This window comes from Salvia hispanica, chromosome 5 (assembly GCF_029641045.1).
Source record: "Salvia hispanica isolate PSC_SH4W2 chromosome 5, Shi_PSC_v1, whole genome shotgun sequence".
NCBI classification, from domain to species: domain Eukaryota; kingdom Viridiplantae; phylum Streptophyta; class Magnoliopsida; order Lamiales; family Lamiaceae; genus Salvia; species Salvia hispanica.
This window is the reverse complement of record NC_142696.1, coordinates 16,045,332-16,064,957: the sequence shown is the minus strand read 5'-3', so window position 1 is coordinate 16,064,957 and position 19,626 is coordinate 16,045,332. Positions and strand designations below refer to the sequence as shown.

The window sequence follows — 19,626 nt, the reverse complement described above, 5'->3', positions numbered from 1 at the left end:
TATTTGATTAAAATATTTAAAAAATCGAAAAGAGTGTTATTGGTATACACAAATCAGTTGGTTATGGTAAGTTTCTTGATTATCTCTATCAAATATTACGATAGTTTCTCTACAGATTACACGATACAATCTTTCCTCTCTCTAAACTTTCATCGTTTTTTCTGCGTTGAAAAAAATTCTTCGTTGAAGAAAAACGCTTCTGAATCCATTCTCTCTATACTTGTTTCGTTTTCTTTCCCTCGTAAAAAATCGGTTTGTTGGAGCACTCGTGCATTGTTTTCATTTTCTTCAACAATGGAAGAAGGTAATTTAATTTGTTCCTTTATTGATTATGAAACTGATTTGTTCACTTAAATACCGATTTGTTGGAGTAATCGTTCATTGAAGAAACTTACTGTTTTGTTTTGGTTGTGTTATACAATTTCATGAGTAGTTTAAGATTGGCAGTGTTTGATTGTACGTCGCAAGTTTTAATTTATTCCCCTAGGGTTAAGAAATATTTGGGGCTAGGGTGTATTATGGAGTAAGTAATACAACGTCGCCAAAGTCCACGAGTTTCAGTCATTCCTCTAGGGTTTAGATATCAACTCGGCAGGGAGTAGTTTTAACTGATAAATATAATGTACAAATATTTCAGTGTAATGGATTTTATTTACTCAGTAATGGACGATGTGTGTTCTGTAATGTATATTTTTCTGAGCCGTTGTTGTTGTATGTCGCAAGTTTTGCAAGTTTTACAACAGTGTTTGATTGTATGTCGCAAGATTTAATTTATTCCCATAGGGTTTAGAAATCCTTGGGGCTAGGGTGTAGTATGGAGTAAGTAACACAACGTCGCCAAAGTCCACGAGTTTCAGTCATTCCTCTAGGGTTTATATATCATCTCGGCTAGGGAGTAGTTTTAACTACAAATATAATGTACAAATATTTCAGTGTAATGTATTTTATGTGCTCAGTAATGGACGATGTGTATTCTGTGATGTATATTTTTCTTAGCCGTTGTTGTTGTGATTTTATACAGTATTGGTTGTACCTGAATGTTCTCCAGAACTGAAGCCTGTGGTCGGTCAAAAGTTCCAATCACTAGATTTCGCTTTCGCGTTTTACAATGTGTATACTCGCACTATTGGATTTGATACGCGCAAACAAGGAATAAGGAAGACGGGCTGTGTTACTACTTGGTATTATGTTGTATGCAATAGGGAAGGCAGCAAGAAGACAAACGAGCATGACCAATTGAATGCACGTTCAGGTTTTTCTATGAAGCGCAGACGGTTATCCAAGCATTGTGGTTGTAAAGCGAGCATATCGTTCAAGTTCTTCTCCGAAGGAGGACTCCCAGGTTATATTATTCAGGAGTTCAACGAGGTTCATAGCCATTATATGGTTGGCGATTAGCATCAGCAGTTTATGACACTTAATCGAAAGTTGGATGATGTACATCAAAAATTCATTCTTGATTGTTCGAAGGCTAATATATGCCTCACACTTACCTTCAATGTTTTGAAGGAAATTCTCGGTGGATTTGATCTTGTTGGTTGCACTGTCGGGGAAATCAGGAATGCTTCTAGAGACATCAAAGCATACACACATGGGGGATATTATATATAAACTCCTAAGTAAGGAGGAAATTACAACTGAGGTCAAGAGGGCTCGAACTCGGCACCGCATACATTGATGTCTAAGCTCCTTGCCGCTAGGACAAAGGCTCTAGACAAGCATACACACATGGGTTCGACGTATAAATGGTGTTGGATGATATGGCTAAGAAGAAGGAACTGTCTGAGGCGTTCACATATCACTACGAGGTTAATGCTAGTAACCAGTTACGACTATAGGCATGTCTAGATACCTGTGTACTTCAGAGATTTTCCACTTAGGTCGATGATTAGGACTACCTCCATATCAGAATCGGAGAACAGCTTCTATAAAAACTTTTTGAAGCTACGTGCCAACATTGCCGAATTCTACTTGAATTTCAACAATGCTCTGGAATTTCAGCGAAACAATATAACAAAGCTGGACTACCACGATGCAACAACCCTGCCCATATTGGCCACTACCTTGACATTCGAGAAACATGCTTCGACGATGTACACCGATAGTATGTTCAAGAAAATACAAGAGGAAATTGTTGAGGGTAATGATAGATGCCGCGTTCTAGGTTTTTCATCTACATATATTGTTGACACCTACAAACTTGGGGACAACAATCGCAATTCATACTTTGTGAGACACGATAAGGCTGATGAGTCATACTCGTTCGATTGCAAACTGTTCGGTAGGCAGGGATATTTGCGCAGCCATATCTTCTTTTTTTTTTGTTTAGGAACAATGAAGTGAAAAAAAATCTTGATAAATACTGCGAAAGTAGATGAATGAAGACTCCGTTAGCCAAAGTTGTCCATGGTCAGTTTGATGACACTTGACTTACCAAATCCATCGGTGACAACAGGCAAATCGTTTTAAAGCAAGTGTGTAGACGGTAGTGGAGCTTAAAATATTTTTTGAAAAAACTATTACATACTATAAACAAAAATATATTTACTAACACATTTGGTGTGTAGAAACCATTTCTTTTTACCAAATGCAAAAAATTAATTTTGGACTTCACTGTAAAATCAAACTGACACCTTTTTATGATTCTACTATCCTAAGAACTGAAAACTGCGAAAACAAATCCTAAAACTAAGCTAAAACCCCACCAAAGATGAGGTTTATCATTTTATTTAAAACAAAACGAACTTATTAAAGAAATAATTTGATGAGAAAGAGCATATATATTTGAGAACATGCATATTAAAGTGTAAAACATGTATCTTAGATCATAGTGGGAAGATACTCATTCAAATTCATATACATAACAAGGTTACAAAATCCAACAATTACAGAAACCAAACTACAAAATCTAATATTTAGTGTTAACATAACACTTCAAGATCATCAAATTCATATACACAACAGGGTACAAAATTCAACAATTACTGAAACCCAACTACAAAATCCAACATTTAGTGTTAACATAACACTCAAAGATCATCAAATTCATATCCACAACAAGGGTGGGTACCAGAAGTACAAAATACACATTTACAATCGGAATGAAAAAACCTAGAAAAATGATACCAATTCCTTGTTCATCCAACATAAGGTATCCAAATCATCTAAAAAGGAGTCATGTCCTGTGCCAAAAGTTTTCATATCAAAAGCATCCACACGAAGTTTCTTAAGCCTCCTTGAATGCTTTACAATCGCATTAAACAACTTCATCTTTCCTTCTCTGCTTTCAGGAGAACTTATTTATATAGAAACCTCTATCAGCCCAATATCAAAATTCTCCAAAGAATCCAAATCAAACTGAGTCGCAAAAGACTTGAACAAGCCACCAAGTATATCAAAATATTATAATTTGGAATGATCAACAATGAAATTTTCCAAATTAAAGACTAGGAAATGACTTAACACTGTTAATCTGCTGAACTAATATGATATCTATAATCAACTTCCGAACAGAAATATTGTAATTGGGAATGATCAACAATGAATTTTCTAAATTGAAGACTAGGAAATGACTTAACACCCTCTTACTCAACCATATAATGGTTATGAACCTCATTGAACTCCTGAATAATATATCTTGGAAGTCCTCCTTTGGAGAAGAACTTGAATGATATACTCGCTTTACAACCATACCGCTTGGATTACCGTCGACGTTTCATAGAAAACCAGAACGTGCATTCACTTGGTCATCCTAGTTCGACTTCTTGTTGTCTTCTCTATTTTTCCTTTGTCATGATATTTTTGTGAACGCCTCGGACAGTTCCTTCTTCTTAGCCATATCATCCAACACCACTTGTACGTCGATCCCATGTGTGTATGCTTTGATGTCTCGAGAAGCATTCCTGATACCCCCAACATTGCAACCAAGAAACTCAAATCCACCGAGAATTTCCTTCAACACATTGAACGAAAGTGTGAGGCCTATATTAGCCTTCGAACAATCAAGAATTAATTGGTGATGTACATCATCCAACTTTCGATTAAGTGACATAAACTGCTGATGCTCTGACTTAACCATATAATGGTTATCAACCTCGTTGAACTCCTGATTAATATAACCTGGAAGTCCTCATTCTGAGAAGAACTTGAATGATATACTCGCTTTACAACCACACTGCTTGGATAACCGTCGGTGTTTCATAGAAAAACCAGAATGTGCATTCACTTGGTCATCCTCGTTCGACTTCTTGCTGCCTTCTCTATATTTCCTTTGTCATGTTTTTTATTAACCATATTATTCCTTTTATCTTGTCTTCTCTTTTGGCGATGATTCTCTTGCAAAATGCAGTGAATTCTCTCTTTTTGTTAGTCTTCTGAATTCTCCCTCCCAAAATTAAAACTCAATTCTTTGTTAACCCATTTAAGAGAGAAATGTCAAACATGTAAACCTTGATTACACTAAATGTCTTATTTTTTTGTTTTGCGATATTTATCATTGTATGACCAATAACTTTTTGGATTACCTTTTCGTCATGTATTCTGTAGTCATTGTTTCATGTGCATCAGTTTTCCTTTGTTTAAATTCTTTAAATCTAGTTCAAATGCCACTTTGAAATACCTCTTTTCTTCGTTTTTATGCTGTTATAAATACAGTTCAAATGCCATTTATCTTGAAATATATGAAAACAATGTACACCTTTGCACGTTTTCTATTTTTTCGATGTTTGATTCTGAAATCTTTAGTTCATGCACAACAATTTCCTTTGTTGAGATGCTTTTAATCCAGTAAAGATGCTTTTTGAAAATCATTATATCATGTAAATCTAATTTCCTTTTTCAGGTTTACATGATGGGTCTGTTTGACAAACTGCCAGCTGATATTTTCATGGCTATTATGTGCCAAGTAACTGATGCAAGAGATGTTGCTTATTCCAGCTGTGTGTCTAAAAAGTGGCGCGATGTTATGGCTCATAGAAAGAGTCTGGAATTTACTGAAAAGTTTGGGAATCAGCGTATTAGATCCTCTGAGAGGATCATGTTTAGTATGGTGTCATATGTGCATAGATTGGAGACTTTGGTCGTTACTTGTAGGTTTTCGGGTAGTTGTTTGGTCACTTTGTTATGCATGTGTTGCAACTCTCTTAAGAAATTGAGTTTTTGGATAATAAAGTTAGTGAATTAGACCACCCGCACAAGATGGATGTCGTTAGGGTCTCTCTGAAGTTAGAGTGTCTAAAGATATCTGCTTTAGAAATGAGTGTCCCTCCTAGGTGGATTCCGTTTCCATGTCTTCACACTTTAGAGATAGGAGGGGGTTTTTTGGTTGAGAATTCACTTAATATTGCACTTAAGGCTTTTCCAAATTTGAGTGCAATATTAAGTGCATTCTCAAACAAAAAGACCCCTCCTATCTCTAAAGTATGGCTAGGTAAATATACCGGAAAAACGGTATATCGATCGTATCGTACTGAAAAATATCGAAAAATATTGAATTTTTGGTATTCCAAATTTTCAGTACAATACAATACCGTATCATATGTTTTTGATACGATAACGATATGAATTTTCTTATACCGCGATATACCGTTTTATATCGAATATACGATATATATCGATATTGTCTGTATACCGAAATATATCAAAAATCAATACGTATTGAATTATAAATACATACCGTTTATACTGATTATAATAATAACACTCCCTCCGTCTACGAAAAATAGAGCACATTTTCCATTTTTGGTTGTCCACGAAAAATATAGCACATTTAAAAAAGGAAAGTTTTCAACAACTTCTCTCTTACTAATAATATGGACCCCACATTTCACTAACACTACTTGCCTCTTACTTTTTTTCATTCTCTCTTACTTTTAATATGGACCCCACATTCCACTAACACTACTTCTTTCTTACTTTACCAGTTCCACATTAAAACTCGTGTCATTTCACAATGTGTCCTATTTTTCGTGGACGGAGGGAGTATAAATTATTTTTTTTAAGATTAGAATTTAAAATCATAAGTAGATATCCATTTAATTTCGATATACCGTTCAAAACGGTATACCGAAGTTCGGTACGATATATCAAAATTTCGATACGGTAACGGTATAGATATTACCTATACCGAAATTTCGGTATACCGAAATCCGGTATACCGAAACTTTTGATACGGTAACGATATGAAATTTTTTCATATCGATATTTTTGATATGATAACGATAAAAAAATTTCGGTGCAATATACCGTATCGACCCAGCCCTACTCTAAAGTGTGAAGACATGGAAACAGAATCCACCTAGGGGGGTCACTCATTTCTAAAGCAGACACTTTTAGACACACTTACTCAGAGAGCCCCTAACAACATGCATCTTGTGCGGGCAGTCTAATTCACTAACTTTATCACCTAAAAAACTCAAGTTTCTTAAGAGAGTTGTAACACATGCATAAACAAAGTGGCCAAACAACTACCCGAAAACCTACAAGTAACGAGGGGGTTTTAGGATAGAGAATGTGCATATTGAGAGTTGCAAAGTGTTTTTGTTGGATGTCAGAGATGGCATTCTTACTATTTCATCATCCAAATTGGCCCTTTTAGTTTGGGATTCGAATGTGTCACTGTTAGAGATAGGAAGGGATGTATATGGTCGTGGGATATTGTGAAGATGTTTTTTGAGACTGCTATTTCTGTTCGGAAGTTGATTATATATATCATATTAGTTCAGCAGATTAACGGTGTTAAGTCATTTCCTAGTCTTTAATTTGGAAAATTCCATTGTTGATCATTTCAAATTACAATATTTTGATATATTTGGTGGCTTGTTCAAGTCTTTTGCGACTCAGTTTGATTTGGATTCTTTGGAGAATTTTGATACTGGGCTGATAGAGGTTTCTATATAAATAAGTTCTCCTGAAAGTAGAGAAGGAAAGATGAAGTTGTTGAATGCGATTGTAAAGCATTCAAGGAGGCTTAAGAAACATCGTGTGAATGCCTTTGATATGAAAACTTTTGGCACAGGACATGACTCATTTTTAGATGATTTGGATACCTTATGTTGGATGAACAAGGAATTGGTATCATTTTTCTAGTTTTTTTTTCATTCCGACTGTAAATGTGTATTTTGTACTTCTGGTACTCACTCTTGTTGTGGATATGAATTTGATGATCTCTGAGTGTTATGTTAACACTAAATGTTGGATTTTGTAGTTGGGTTTCTTTAATTGTTGAATGTTGTACCATGTTGTGTATATGAATTTGATGATCTTGGAGTGTTATGTTAACACTAAATATTAGATTTTGTAACCTTGTTGTGTATATGAATTTGAATGAGTATCTTCCCACTATGATCTAAGATACTTGTTTTACACTTTAATATGCATGTTCTCAAATATATACGCTCTTGCTTATCAAATTATTTCTTTAATAAGTTTGTTTTGTTTTAATAAAATGATAAACCTCATCTTTGGTGGGATTTTAGCTTAGTTTTAGGATTTGTTTTCGCAGCTTTCAGTTCTTAGGATAGTAGAATCATAAAAAGGTGTCAGTTTGATTTTACAGTGAAGTCCAAAATGAATTTTTTGCATTTGGTAAAAAGAAATGGTTTCTACACACCAAATGTGTTAGTAAATATATTTTTGTTTATAGTATGTAATAGTTTTTTCAAAAAATATTTTAAGCTCCACTACCGTCTACACACTTGCTTTAAAACGATTTGCCTGTTATCACCGATGGATTTGGTAAGTTAAGTGTCATCAAACTGATCATGGATAGCCTTGACTAATGGAGTCTTCATCCATCTACTTTCGCAGTATTTATCAAGATTAATTCATTGTTCCTGAACAAAATAAAAAAAGATATGGCTGCACAAATATCCCTGCCTACCGAACAGTTTGCAATTGCACGAGTATGACTCATCAGCCTTATCGTGTCTCACAAAGTATGAATTGCGATTGTTGTCCCCAAGTTTGTAGGTGTCAACAATATCTGTAGATGAAAAACCTAGAACGCGGCATCTATCATTACCCTCAACAATTTCCTCTTGTGTTTTCTTGAACATACTATCGGTGTACATCGTCGAAACATGTTTCTCAAATGTCAAGGTAGTGGCCAATATGGGCAGAGTTGTTGCATCGTGGTAGTCCAACTTTGTTATACTGTTCCGCTGAAATTCCAGAGCATTGTTGAAATTCAAGTAGAATTCGGCAATGTTGGCACGTGGCTTCAAAAAGTTTTTATAGAAGCTGTTCTCCGATTCAGATATGGAGGTAGTCCTAATCATCGACCCAAGTGGAAAATCTCTGAAGTACGCAGGTATCCAAACATGCCTATAGTCATACACGGTGTTGAACCAATCAACGTCTTCCAAGCCATGACGTTCCACTACTCCATTCCACTCTTCTTTGAATTTGTGGGGTTCAAGCAGCTCTGACCAGACACATGCATTGAATTCTTTCTTGAAATCTTCATCCCTCAGTAACCTGTTCGGAACCTTGGTGGCCAACTTATGCATAATATGCCACATACACTATATGTGGCGAGTCCCGACAAGAACCTCTTCAATAGCTGATTTCATCCCCAAATCTTGTTCTGTTACAATCATCTTTGGAGCAACACCCATTCATTCAACGAATTGTTTGAATAACCAAGCAAAAGCCCCTATTTTCTCGTTGCACACCAAACCAGCGTCGAAAGTTACAGGTCTTCCATGATTGTCCTTTCCCGTGAATGGCGTGAAGATCATATAATACCTGCGTATCACAAGCACAAAAATGCATCATTAGCACCTGTTTTTGTAATGTAGTAATGCACATAGTAATGTACATATCCCAGCGTTGTAATGTAACCGTAAGTAATGAAGTTTAATAAGTAAATAATGTATACATGTTTTTGTTGTAGGTAGAGTCAAACGCCACAATATCACCAAACATATGGTAATTCCTCTTCATCAAACCATCGCACCAAAACAGAGCAACCAACTGGTTACTAGCATTAACCTCGTAGTGATATGTGAACGCCTCGGATAGTTCCTTCTTCTTAGCCATATCATCCAACACCATTTATACGTCGAACTCATGTGTGTATGCTTTGATGTCTCTGGAAGCATTCCTGATATCCCCGACAGTGCAACCAACAAGATCAAATCCACCGAGAATTTCCTTCAACACCTTGAAGGTAAGTGTGGGGCCTATATTAGCCTTCGAACAATCAAGAATGAATTTGTGATGTACATCATCCAACTTGCGATTAAATTCCACAAACTGCTGATGCTGAACCTCAACCATATAATGGCTATGAACCTCGTTGAACTCCTGAATAATATAACCTGGGAGTCCTCCTTCGGAGAAGAACTTGAACGATATGCTCGCTTTACAACCACAATGCTTGGATAACCGTCTGCGCTTCATAGAAAAACCTGAACGTGCATTCAATTGGTCATGCTCGTTTGTCTTCTTGCTGCCTTCCCTATTGCATACAACATAATACCAAGTAGTAACACAGCCCGTCTTCCTTATTCCTTGTTTGCGCGTATCAAATCCAACAGTGCGAGTATACACATTGTAAAATGCGAAAGCGAAATCTAGTGATTGGAACTTTTGACCGACCACAGGCTTCAGTTCTGGAGAACATTCAGGTACAACCAATACTGTATAAAATCACAACAACAACGGCTAAGAAAAATATACATCATAGAATACACATCGTCCATTACTGAGCACATAAAATACATTACACTGAAATATTTGTACATTATATTTGTAGTTAAAACTACTCCCTAGCCGAGATGATATATAAACCCTAGAGGAATGACTGAAACTCGTGGACTTTGGCGACGTTGTGTTACTTACTCCATACTACACCCTAGCCCCAAGGATTTCTAAACCCTATGGGAATAAATTAAATCTTGCGACATACAATCAAACACTGTTGTAAAACTTGCAAAACTTGCGACATACAACAACAACGGCTCAGAAAAATATACATTACAGAACACACATCGTCCATTACTGAGTAAATAAAATCCATTACACTGAAATATTTGTACATTATATTTATCAGTTAAAACTACTCCCTGCCGAGTTGATATCTAAACCCTAGAGGAATGACTGAAACTCGTGGACTTTGGCGACGTTGTGTTACTTACTCCATAATACACCCTAGCCCCAAATATTTCTTAACCCTAGGGGAATAAATTAAAACTTGCGACGTACAATCAAACACTGCCAATCTTAAACTACTCATGAAATTGTATAACACAACCAAAACAAAACAGTAAGTTTCTTCAATGAACGATTACTCCAACAAATCGGTATTTAAGTGAACAAATCAGTTTCATAATCAATAAAGGAACAAATTAAATTACCTTCTTCCATTGTTGAAGAAAATGAAAACAATGCACGAGTGCTCCAACAAACCGATTTTTTACGAGGGAAAGAAAACGAAACAAGTATAGAGAGAATGGATTCAGAAGCGTTTTTCTTCAACGAAGAATTTTTTTCAACGCAGAAAAAACGATGAAAGTTTAGAGAGAGGAAAGATTGTATCGTGTAATCTGTAGAGAAACTATCGTAATATTTGATAGAGATAATCAAGAAACTTACCATAACCAACTGATTTGTGTATACCAATAACACTCTTTTCGATTTTTTAAATATTTTAATCAAATACAAGTGGCGCTCTTTTTAGCCATTAGATCTTTAAATTGTAGGACTGAGATTTAAGGAGAAAGTTGAACAATAATTAGAAAAATGATATGAATACATCCCTAGGGGAGTGTTAGGGTGCCACCACCTCTTAAAGTAACATCATACCACCATTTTAGTCAATCATTTGTACACGTGGACGAAAAATCAGCTGTCGCGTGGCAATAAAAAAATGTTCAAGGATAAAAAAAACGGCCAGCAATATTTTATACAATATACAAAATTTTTTCTCAGACAACAATATTCAATACCCTAGATTGTTGTGTAGCGTGTTGAATATTGTTCTATATGTGGTGTCACGGTGTCATTTTAACACAAACCTCCGTCCATATATATATATATATATATATAGAGGAGTGATCAAGGTCTAACTAATTTTAAGTGTATAACTAGAGAATAAATCTCAGCCACACATCTTGTTACTCTAATTTAATCTTAAAGGTTAAACAAATTTTCAGATTTTTGTTAAAAATAATAGCCCAAGGGCATTTTTGGAAATTGAATGTCAACATCTCAAACTCAAGCAACGATTTCTCCCAAATTCAAAGTGCAATTTCTTCCAAAATTCAAGCGTAGATTCCTCCAGAATTCAAGCGCCGATTTCTTCCAATCTTCACCAAATTTGTTCGCAAAATTAACGTGAATTGTGTTGCGTTATTTCTAAACCAAATTCAGCTTCCTGTCCAAATTCGTTCACGTTTGATCGCGACGTCACTTCCCGGTCGAATCGCGACGTCTGGAGTCGGGACTGACGGCGGGCATCATCCAATGGCTGAAGCAAGAAGGACAGGATGGCGTACCGGCGGCTGGCTCAAATGCCACAGCCAAGCTTCGCCTCTGATTCGCAATGAGGCAGGAGACCAACACCGTGCGCTGCCGCTCACCGACGATGGTGACGGTGTCGACTAGGCCTGCGTTGAGGTCGAGAGAGAAATAGTGATAGAGTGAGAGAGAGGGCAGTCGGGGAAAGAGGAGGGAGACGCCCGCATCGCCACACGCCGGTGACGGCGGTGGTCCTCCGCGACCAGGCGAAAGAGAAAAGAGGCGTTGCTGTTGTGAGAGAGAGAGATAAAAGTTTGGGCGCATTGTTCAGGGTTTAGGAATATACTTCACTATATGAGAATATACTTCACTATATGAACAATATACTTTACTGAAATGAAAAAACGGTACATTATAAGGCATGCAAAATATACTTCACTATAGTCATAATATACATCACTATATAAAAAATATACTTCACTGAAATGAAAAAAGGGTACATTATAAGGGATGCAGAATATACTTCACTATAAACACAATATACATCACTGTATGCTCAATATACTTCACTGAAAATTGTACACTGTAAATTATATTCTTCGCTGAAATATTAAACATCATATTTTTAGTTCACTTCTTACTTATTTTTAGTTCACTGTGTACATATTTTAGTCCACTAAACGTGAGTTTTATTTCATTGTCAGCTTATTTTTAATTCACTTTTTACTGGTTTTTAGTTCAATGCGTACATGTTATGTACGTGAGTTTTATTTTGTTGCAAACTTGTTTTTTGTTCACTTCTTACATATGTATAGTTCACTGCGTACTTGTTTTAATTCACTACTATAGTTGTTCACTTCGTACCAAAACTTATCAGATTACAATTTTAAGTTGTGAACTATATTTTGTTAAATAATTAACAAGTATTCATACGTGAACTAAATAGATTGGACATAAAGTGAAGTATATTGTGCATATAGTGAAGTATATTGAGCATAAAGTGAAGTAAATTGAACATGCCTTATAGTTTATTATTTTTTCCACTACAGTGAAGTATATTGTGCATATAGTGAACTATTATATGCTTATAGTGAAGTATAATAATTTTACAGTGAATTACAGTGAAGTAAATATGTTTTATAGTGATGCAAATATGCTCTACAGGAAGTATATAGTCTAACATAATATTGAATTTAATTGAAAATGATGAGCTTTATATTGAACTAAATGACACATATTATGAACTATATCAGTTTCAAACAAATGGTCATGAACGCTTGAAGTTTACAATCATTTTTCCACATCTATGTCCATGTTGTTGCTACATTCTCGATAATGTTTTGATGTTGTCGTCAAGATATTCAATGACTCATGGTTTGTTTCCAACAACATTAATGCGCTGCAATTCTTTACTCTTAGCCTTTGGATATTTCCTTGCTGTTTCTTTTAGGCAATACATTTCCAATCTTGTTCCCGCTCACCATAGTAACAATCATCATATACTTCACTCTAAGGTCTATTCACTTCACTGAAATAAGAAAACACAAAACACTGTAAGACATACATCGTATACTTCACTCTAAGCATAAACTGAATCACTGCAAAGGTAGAACACTTCACTCTTAACATTTATTAGTTCACTTTAAGCTCTATACACTCTAATCATGAAATACTTCACTCTATGCACGTTTTTACTTCACTGAGATTAAAAAATAGTGCACAATAAGCATGGATCACAAACACTTCACTCTAACCATGGAATACTTCACTCTATGCACGTTTTACTTCACTGAGATGAAAAAATAGTGCACTTTAAGCAAGGATCACAAACACTTCACTCTAACCATGGAATACTTCACTCTATACACGTTTTACTTCATTGAGATGAAAAAATAGTCCACTATAAGCAAAGATCATAAACACTTCACTCTAAGCATGAAATACTTCACTCTATGCACGTTTTACTTCACTGAGATGAAAAAATAGTTCACTATAAGCAAGGATCACAAACACTTCACTCTAAGCAAGTTTTACTTCACTGAAATAGAAAAACAAAGCACTATAAGCATGGATCACAAACACTTCACTCTAACACTAGAATACTTCACTCTAAGCAAGTTTTACTTCACTGAAATGGAAAAACAAAGCACTATAAGCATGGATCACAAACACTTCACTCTAACACTAGAGTACTTCACTTTAATCATGTTTTACTTCACTGAAATGGAAAAACAAAGCACTATAAGCATGGATGACAAACACTTCACTCTAACACTAGAATACTTCACTTTAATCATGTTTTACTTCACTGAAATGGAAAAACAAAGCACTATAAGCATGGATGACAAACAATTTCACTCTAACACTAGAATACTTCACTCTAAGCAAGTTTTACTTCACTGAAATGGAAAAAAAAGCACTATAAGCATGGATGACAAACATTTCACTCTAACACTAGAATACTTCACTCTAAGCAAGTTTTACTTCACTGAAATGGAAAAACAAAGCACTATAAGCATGGATCACAAACACTTCACTCTAACACTAGAATACTTCACTTTAATCATGTTTTACGTCACTGAAATGGAAAAAAAGCACTATAAGCATGGATGACAAACATTTCACTCTAACACTAGAATATTTCACTCTAAGCAAGTTTTACTTCACTGAAATGGAAAAACAAAACACTATAAGCATGGATCACAAACACTTCACTCTAACACTATAATACTTCACTTTAATCATGTTTTACTTCACTGAAATGGAAAAACAAAGCACTATAAGAATGGATGACAAACACTTCACTCTAACATTAGAATACTTCACACTAATCATGTTCCGATCAGAAACCCTATATTCAATGATTCATCATCCGATATGCCGGTAAATAATTCAACTTAAGAATCAGAAGATGCAGTTCGATTGACGCAGACAGAAAAACCAGAGGGAAAAAAAGGAGAAATAGAATCAATGAAACAATAGTCGTTTAATTTAACGAAAAGCTTCGAAACTCAAAAATATCAGTGAATGCTTGTTAATCAGAGTTTTACTGTATTAAAGAAATGGATTGAAATCGGAATGAGAAATATAAATCAGTTGAAGAAACCAGTTAAACAACTCACATTTTGAAAAAAAATTCTGATTTGAATCCACCTGTTTGACGACAGATTGCAGCGACGGGAAGACGGCAGCGATTGCAGCGACAAAATTTCGAGAATGGAAGAGAAGACGGGAAGAGGAGTGATGGCGGGAGATGAATTCTGCAAATGAGAAATTAATTCAAATGTTAACCCTATTTTTATTTGTGAAATGTCCATTATACCCCCGCCTTCTTATAGTGAAGTAAATCTGTGATAGAGTGAACTGATTTCTCCTTCAAATTCGAAAATCACATGTGTTAAAACTAGCCCTTGATTTTCTTGATCTTGTGGCTGTGATTTGTTCTCTAGTTATATACTTAATGGGCACTTTCCCTATATCACTACTCTATATATATATATATATATATAGAGAGAGAGAGAGAGGAGTGATCAATGTTTAACTAATTTTAAGTGCATAACTAGAGAACAAATCTCAGCCACACATCTTAATCCTCTAAATTAATCTTATTGCTTAACTATTTTTACATATTTTAATTAAAAAGTAATTAACAAGGGCATTTTTGGAAACCATAATCTATGTGAGATTCACGCTTCATCCAGATTCATACAAAATCATCCAGATTTCGGCGACGCTCTCCTCCGCTCCGCCGCCAATAAACCTCCATGCTCGCGCCTCACTTTCTCGTGCTCCTCTTCCATCTCCTACAACTTCATCTCCATCTACGCATCACCAGCGTCTTGCGCAACAACAAGAGAATCCTCTTCTTCCTCGACGGAGTCAATCGCTTCAATATGGCGCAACAAAACTTATGCAGATTTGCTACAATCTCCATCGCTTACGCTCTTGTTCAACAATCACATCTTGCAAAATCTTCATTTCAAAAGCTGATTTCCTCATCTTAATTGTCGATTTCACGAACTGCTATATCACTTTTCATTGCAAGAGCTGATTTCTCCATCGTCAGTTGTTAATTTCACGATCTGCTATATCAATTTTCATACCAGAGCTGATTTCTCCATCGCTAATAGTCGATTTCATGATATGCTAATTTAGTATTTCATCGCAAGAGTTGATTTTTCTATCTTATGAATTTATGAGACGATCAAAGATGGTGCACTGTGAGACAAAATTGGTTCACTTTACCTTCATTACAATTCACCCGTATAAATGCATATGAAGCATTTGTTGATGTTAGTATATAATGAAATATGTTTTGAGTGCTTAAACATGTAATCACAATATACTACACTATAAAGACAATACACTTCACTCTAAAGGCAATATACTTCACTATAAACTCATACAAAATCGTACACACAATATACTTCACTATAAAGTCAATACAGTTCACTATAAATACGATATACTACTTCACTATAAACATGCATCACAAACACTTCACTCTAAGCACATTTTACTTCACTAAAATGATAAAATAGTGCATTATATGCATGGATCACAAACACTTCACTCTAGCCATTGAATACTTTACTCTAGCCATTTTAGTGAAGTATATTAAACATATAGTGATATATATTGTGCATATACTGAAGTATGTTTTGAATGCCTTGTATTGTACTGATTTTCCATTTTAGTGAAGTATATTGAGTATATAGTGATGTATATTATGCACATAGTGAAGTATATTCTGCATGCGTTGTAGTGTACTGTTTTTTCATTTCAATGTAGTACATTGAGCATATAGTGATGTATATTGTGCATAGTGTACTGTTTTTCCAATTTAGTAAAGTATATTTGAGCATATAGTGAAGTATATTGAGCATATAGTGATGAATATTGTGCATATAGTGAAGTATGTTCTGCATGCCTTAAAGTGTACTGTTTTTCCATTTTAGTGAAGTATATTGAGCATATAGTGATGTACTCCCTCCGTCCCACTTTAGGAGTCCCGGTTGAGTTCGGCACGAGTTTTAAGAAATATAAATGAAAGTTGGTGAAAAAAGATAGTGGAATGTGAGTCCTACTTTTATATATTAGTTTTATAATAAAATGTGAGTGGAAAAATGTGAGTGGAAAAAGGTGAGTGGAATGTGGGACCTATTACCAATTATGGAATATTCCAACCGGGACTCCTAAAGTGGGACGGAGAGAGTATATTGTGCATATAGTGAAGTATATTCTGCATGTGTTTTAGTGTACTGTTTTTTCATTTCAGTGAAGTATACTGAGCATATAGTGATGTATATTGTGCATATAGTGAAGTATGTTCTGTATGCCTTATAATGTACTGTTTTTCCATTTTAGTGAAGTATGTTCTGCATTCCTTATACTATGAACCAAATATTAATGTAAAATATGAACAAACTATTTAATGTAAATGAACTAAATAAATTTTACAGTGAACAAAAGAGACTCATGTTATGAATTATATCACTTTGTGCAATTGTTCATGAAACTTGTTGAAGTTTGCAATCATTTTTTCCACATCTATGTCCATATGTCTACTACAATCTTCAATCATAGAAGCCAAAGTTTCATTCATGATCTGCTTCCGCTGTTCTATGTCTTTTTCTCCGTCTTTCATTAAGTATACCTGCAATTTTTGAAAATGTTAATAACATCATTCGTTATAAAGGCAAAACAATTCATTGTAGCATAAAACACTTCACTATAAACACAATATACTTGATTCAAATGCCAAAATGGTAAACTCACAATATACTTCACTATAAACACAATATACTTCACTCTAACACTAGAATGCTTCACTTTAAGCATGTTTTAATTCACTGAAATGGAAAAACAAAGCACTTTAAGCATGGATGACAAACACTTCACTCTAACCATGAAGTACTTCACTTTAAGCACATTTTACTTCACTGAAATGATAAAATAGTACTCTATAAGCATGGATCACAAACACTTCACTCTAAGCATGAAATACTTCACTGTAAGCACGTTTCATTTCACTGAGATGAAAAAATAGTGCACTATAACCATGCATCACAAACACTTCACTCTAACCATTGAATACTTCACTCTAAACACGTTTTACTTCACTGAAATAAAAAAAAAACTGAGCAATATAAGCATGGATCGAAAACCCTTCACTCTAAGCATGAAATACTTCACTCTAAGCACGTTTTACTTCACTGAAATGAAAAAATAGTGCACTATTAGCATGTATCACAAACACTTCACTCTAAGCATGAAATACTTCACTCTAAGTACGTTTTACTTCACTGAAATGATAAAATAGTGCATTATAATCATGGATCACAAACACTTCACTCTAACCATTAAATACTTCACTTTAAACGCGTTTTACTTCACTGAAATAAAAAAACTGAGCATTATAATCATGGATCACAAACACTTCACTCTAACCATTAAATACTTCACTCTAAACGCGTTTTACTTCACTGAAATAAAAAAACTGAGCAATATAAGCATGAATCGAAAACACTTCACTCTAAGCATGAAATACTTTACTTTAAGCACGTTTTACTTCACTGAAATGATAAAATAGTGCATTATAATCATGGATCACAAACGCTTCACTCTAACCATTAAATACTTCACTGAAAAGAAAAAACAGAGCAATATAAGCATGGATCACAAACACTTCACTCTAAGCATGAAATGCTTCACTAAAATGAAAAACAGAGCAATATAAATTAATGATGCATCATATACTTTACTATAACCATAATTTGATTCACTGTTAAGCATAATATGACTCCATGTAGAGTTAATATACTTCATTCATATGTCAAAATAGTATACTCACGTTTCTACATTTTAGTTCATTGTAAATTGAAATGAATAAGCACAATATGACTCCATCGTTAACCTGAAATGCAAATAAAATCGGTAAAATGAACCGTTCCTGTAATAAATAGGTCGACGAACATACGTTTATGAATTGAAGGCATTAGGTATGTTGAATCGAAGGCAACGACGGAATGAGCAACCAAAAGGAGGCGACAACAAAGTGAATCAAATGAACTTTAGGCGCAGCTGAAGAAGGCAACGGCGAAGACATAAAGTTGTCGTTTATGAGTGAGAATTGATAGAGAATTCGAGCAAAAGAGAGAAATCGGTGCAGAATCGATGGAGAATTCGAGCGAAAGCGAAGAATTGATGGAGAATTTGAGCGAAAGAGGAGGATCGGTGGATAATCGATGGAGAATTCAAGCAGAAGAGATAGCGGGCAGAAGAAAATTAATCTAAATGAGAGGAATTCAAGTTCTAACTACAACTTTGTTTGTTAAATGACTATTTTACCCCCCTTTATATAGTGAACCAATTCTTGCTTATAGTGAAGTAATTTTTTGGACCAATTTTGAAATCCTATACTGAACAGCCCTTGATTTCATAATCTTGTGATTGAAATTTATTCTCTAGTTATACACTTAGGGCCTGTTTTGTAGCCTTGACAGGATTATGTGGGATAGGACTTTAGTGTGGATTATATAAGTGGATTTGTCATGATTATTTAAAATTTAGTCTAGTGTTTTTTAAGTGGGATTCGTATCATGTTAATCCAGTCATTTGTTTTGTGTATTTGAATGAAAGTGGACTAAAATTTGACTAGACAAGGTTGCCCCCAATTTTTTTTTTTCACATTTTCACCGTATTCTTTTTTCCCCAAATTTTATTTGGCATTCCCACCATAAATTTCTTTTCCTCCCCCCAAATTTAAACTCCTGGAGAAGCCAGGAACAAATAAATTCAACCTCAGACAAGTATATAAATAAGTAAATATGCATTGGATTATCAAATATTTGATCCGATTAAGACATGTTATATATACATGGATGCCCTCATTCATATTTCATATCCCAAATGAATATCCATTCATTCAAAACAAGTGTTTCTATATGAGCTTCTAAATTAAAAGCTACCACCTACTTGCTAAGTTAAAGGCTCTCAATTCAGAAAGAGGCATCGTGCATAATTTATTTTCAAATCCCAAACAATAAATTACCATGCTCATAGGACATATTTTAACCTCTTGTATAAGCTAGGAAGCAGTAAATTCAACCTCAAACAAGTAATTATGACAAGATTTGTATTCTCAAACAATCAAACGCCTATAAC

The 19,626-nt window shown here is 34.8% G+C and overlaps 2 protein-coding genes across 2 annotated transcripts; one reads left to right on the top strand and one right to left on the bottom strand.

Annotated features, from left to right (window-relative positions):
- Positions 1–294: 294 nt before the first annotated feature.
- LOC125189793 (protein FAR1-RELATED SEQUENCE 5-like) lies at positions 295–1,398 on the top strand. Its single transcript, XM_048087026.1, has 2 exons — positions 295–304; positions 1,022–1,398. The coding sequence occupies exons 1-2, from the start codon at positions 295–297 to the stop codon at positions 1,396–1,398; spliced, it is 387 nt and encodes a 128-aa protein (XP_047942983.1).
- Positions 1,399–3,790: 2,392 nt separating this feature from the next.
- On the bottom strand, positions 3,791–9,054 carry LOC125189792 (protein FAR1-RELATED SEQUENCE 5-like). The gene is made up of 4 exons (XM_048087025.1): positions 8,879–9,054; positions 8,641–8,745; positions 7,880–8,475; positions 3,791–4,119 (listed from the first exon to the last, which is right to left on the bottom strand). The coding sequence occupies exons 1-4, from the start codon at positions 9,052–9,054 to the stop codon at positions 3,791–3,793; spliced, it is 1,206 nt and encodes a 401-aa protein (XP_047942982.1).
- Between the last annotated feature and the right edge of the window lie 10,572 nt (positions 9,055–19,626).

What these genes read in the sequence shown, in the direction of transcription:
- LOC125189792 (XM_048087025.1), bottom strand. Translation starts at nt 9,054, where the DNA reads ATGGTGTTGGATGATATGGCTAAGAAGAAGGAACTATCCGAGGCGTTC. An exon ending in TCTACCTACAACAAAAACAT is followed by an intron (nt 8,746 to 8,878) that starts GTATACATTATT and finishes TGTGATACGCAG; the next exon opens with GTATTATATGATCTTCACGC. An exon ending in GTGCAATTGCAAACTGTTCG is followed by an intron (nt 4,120 to 7,879) that starts GTAGGCAGGGAT and finishes GAGGACTTCCAG; the next exon opens with GTTATATTAATCAGGAGTTC.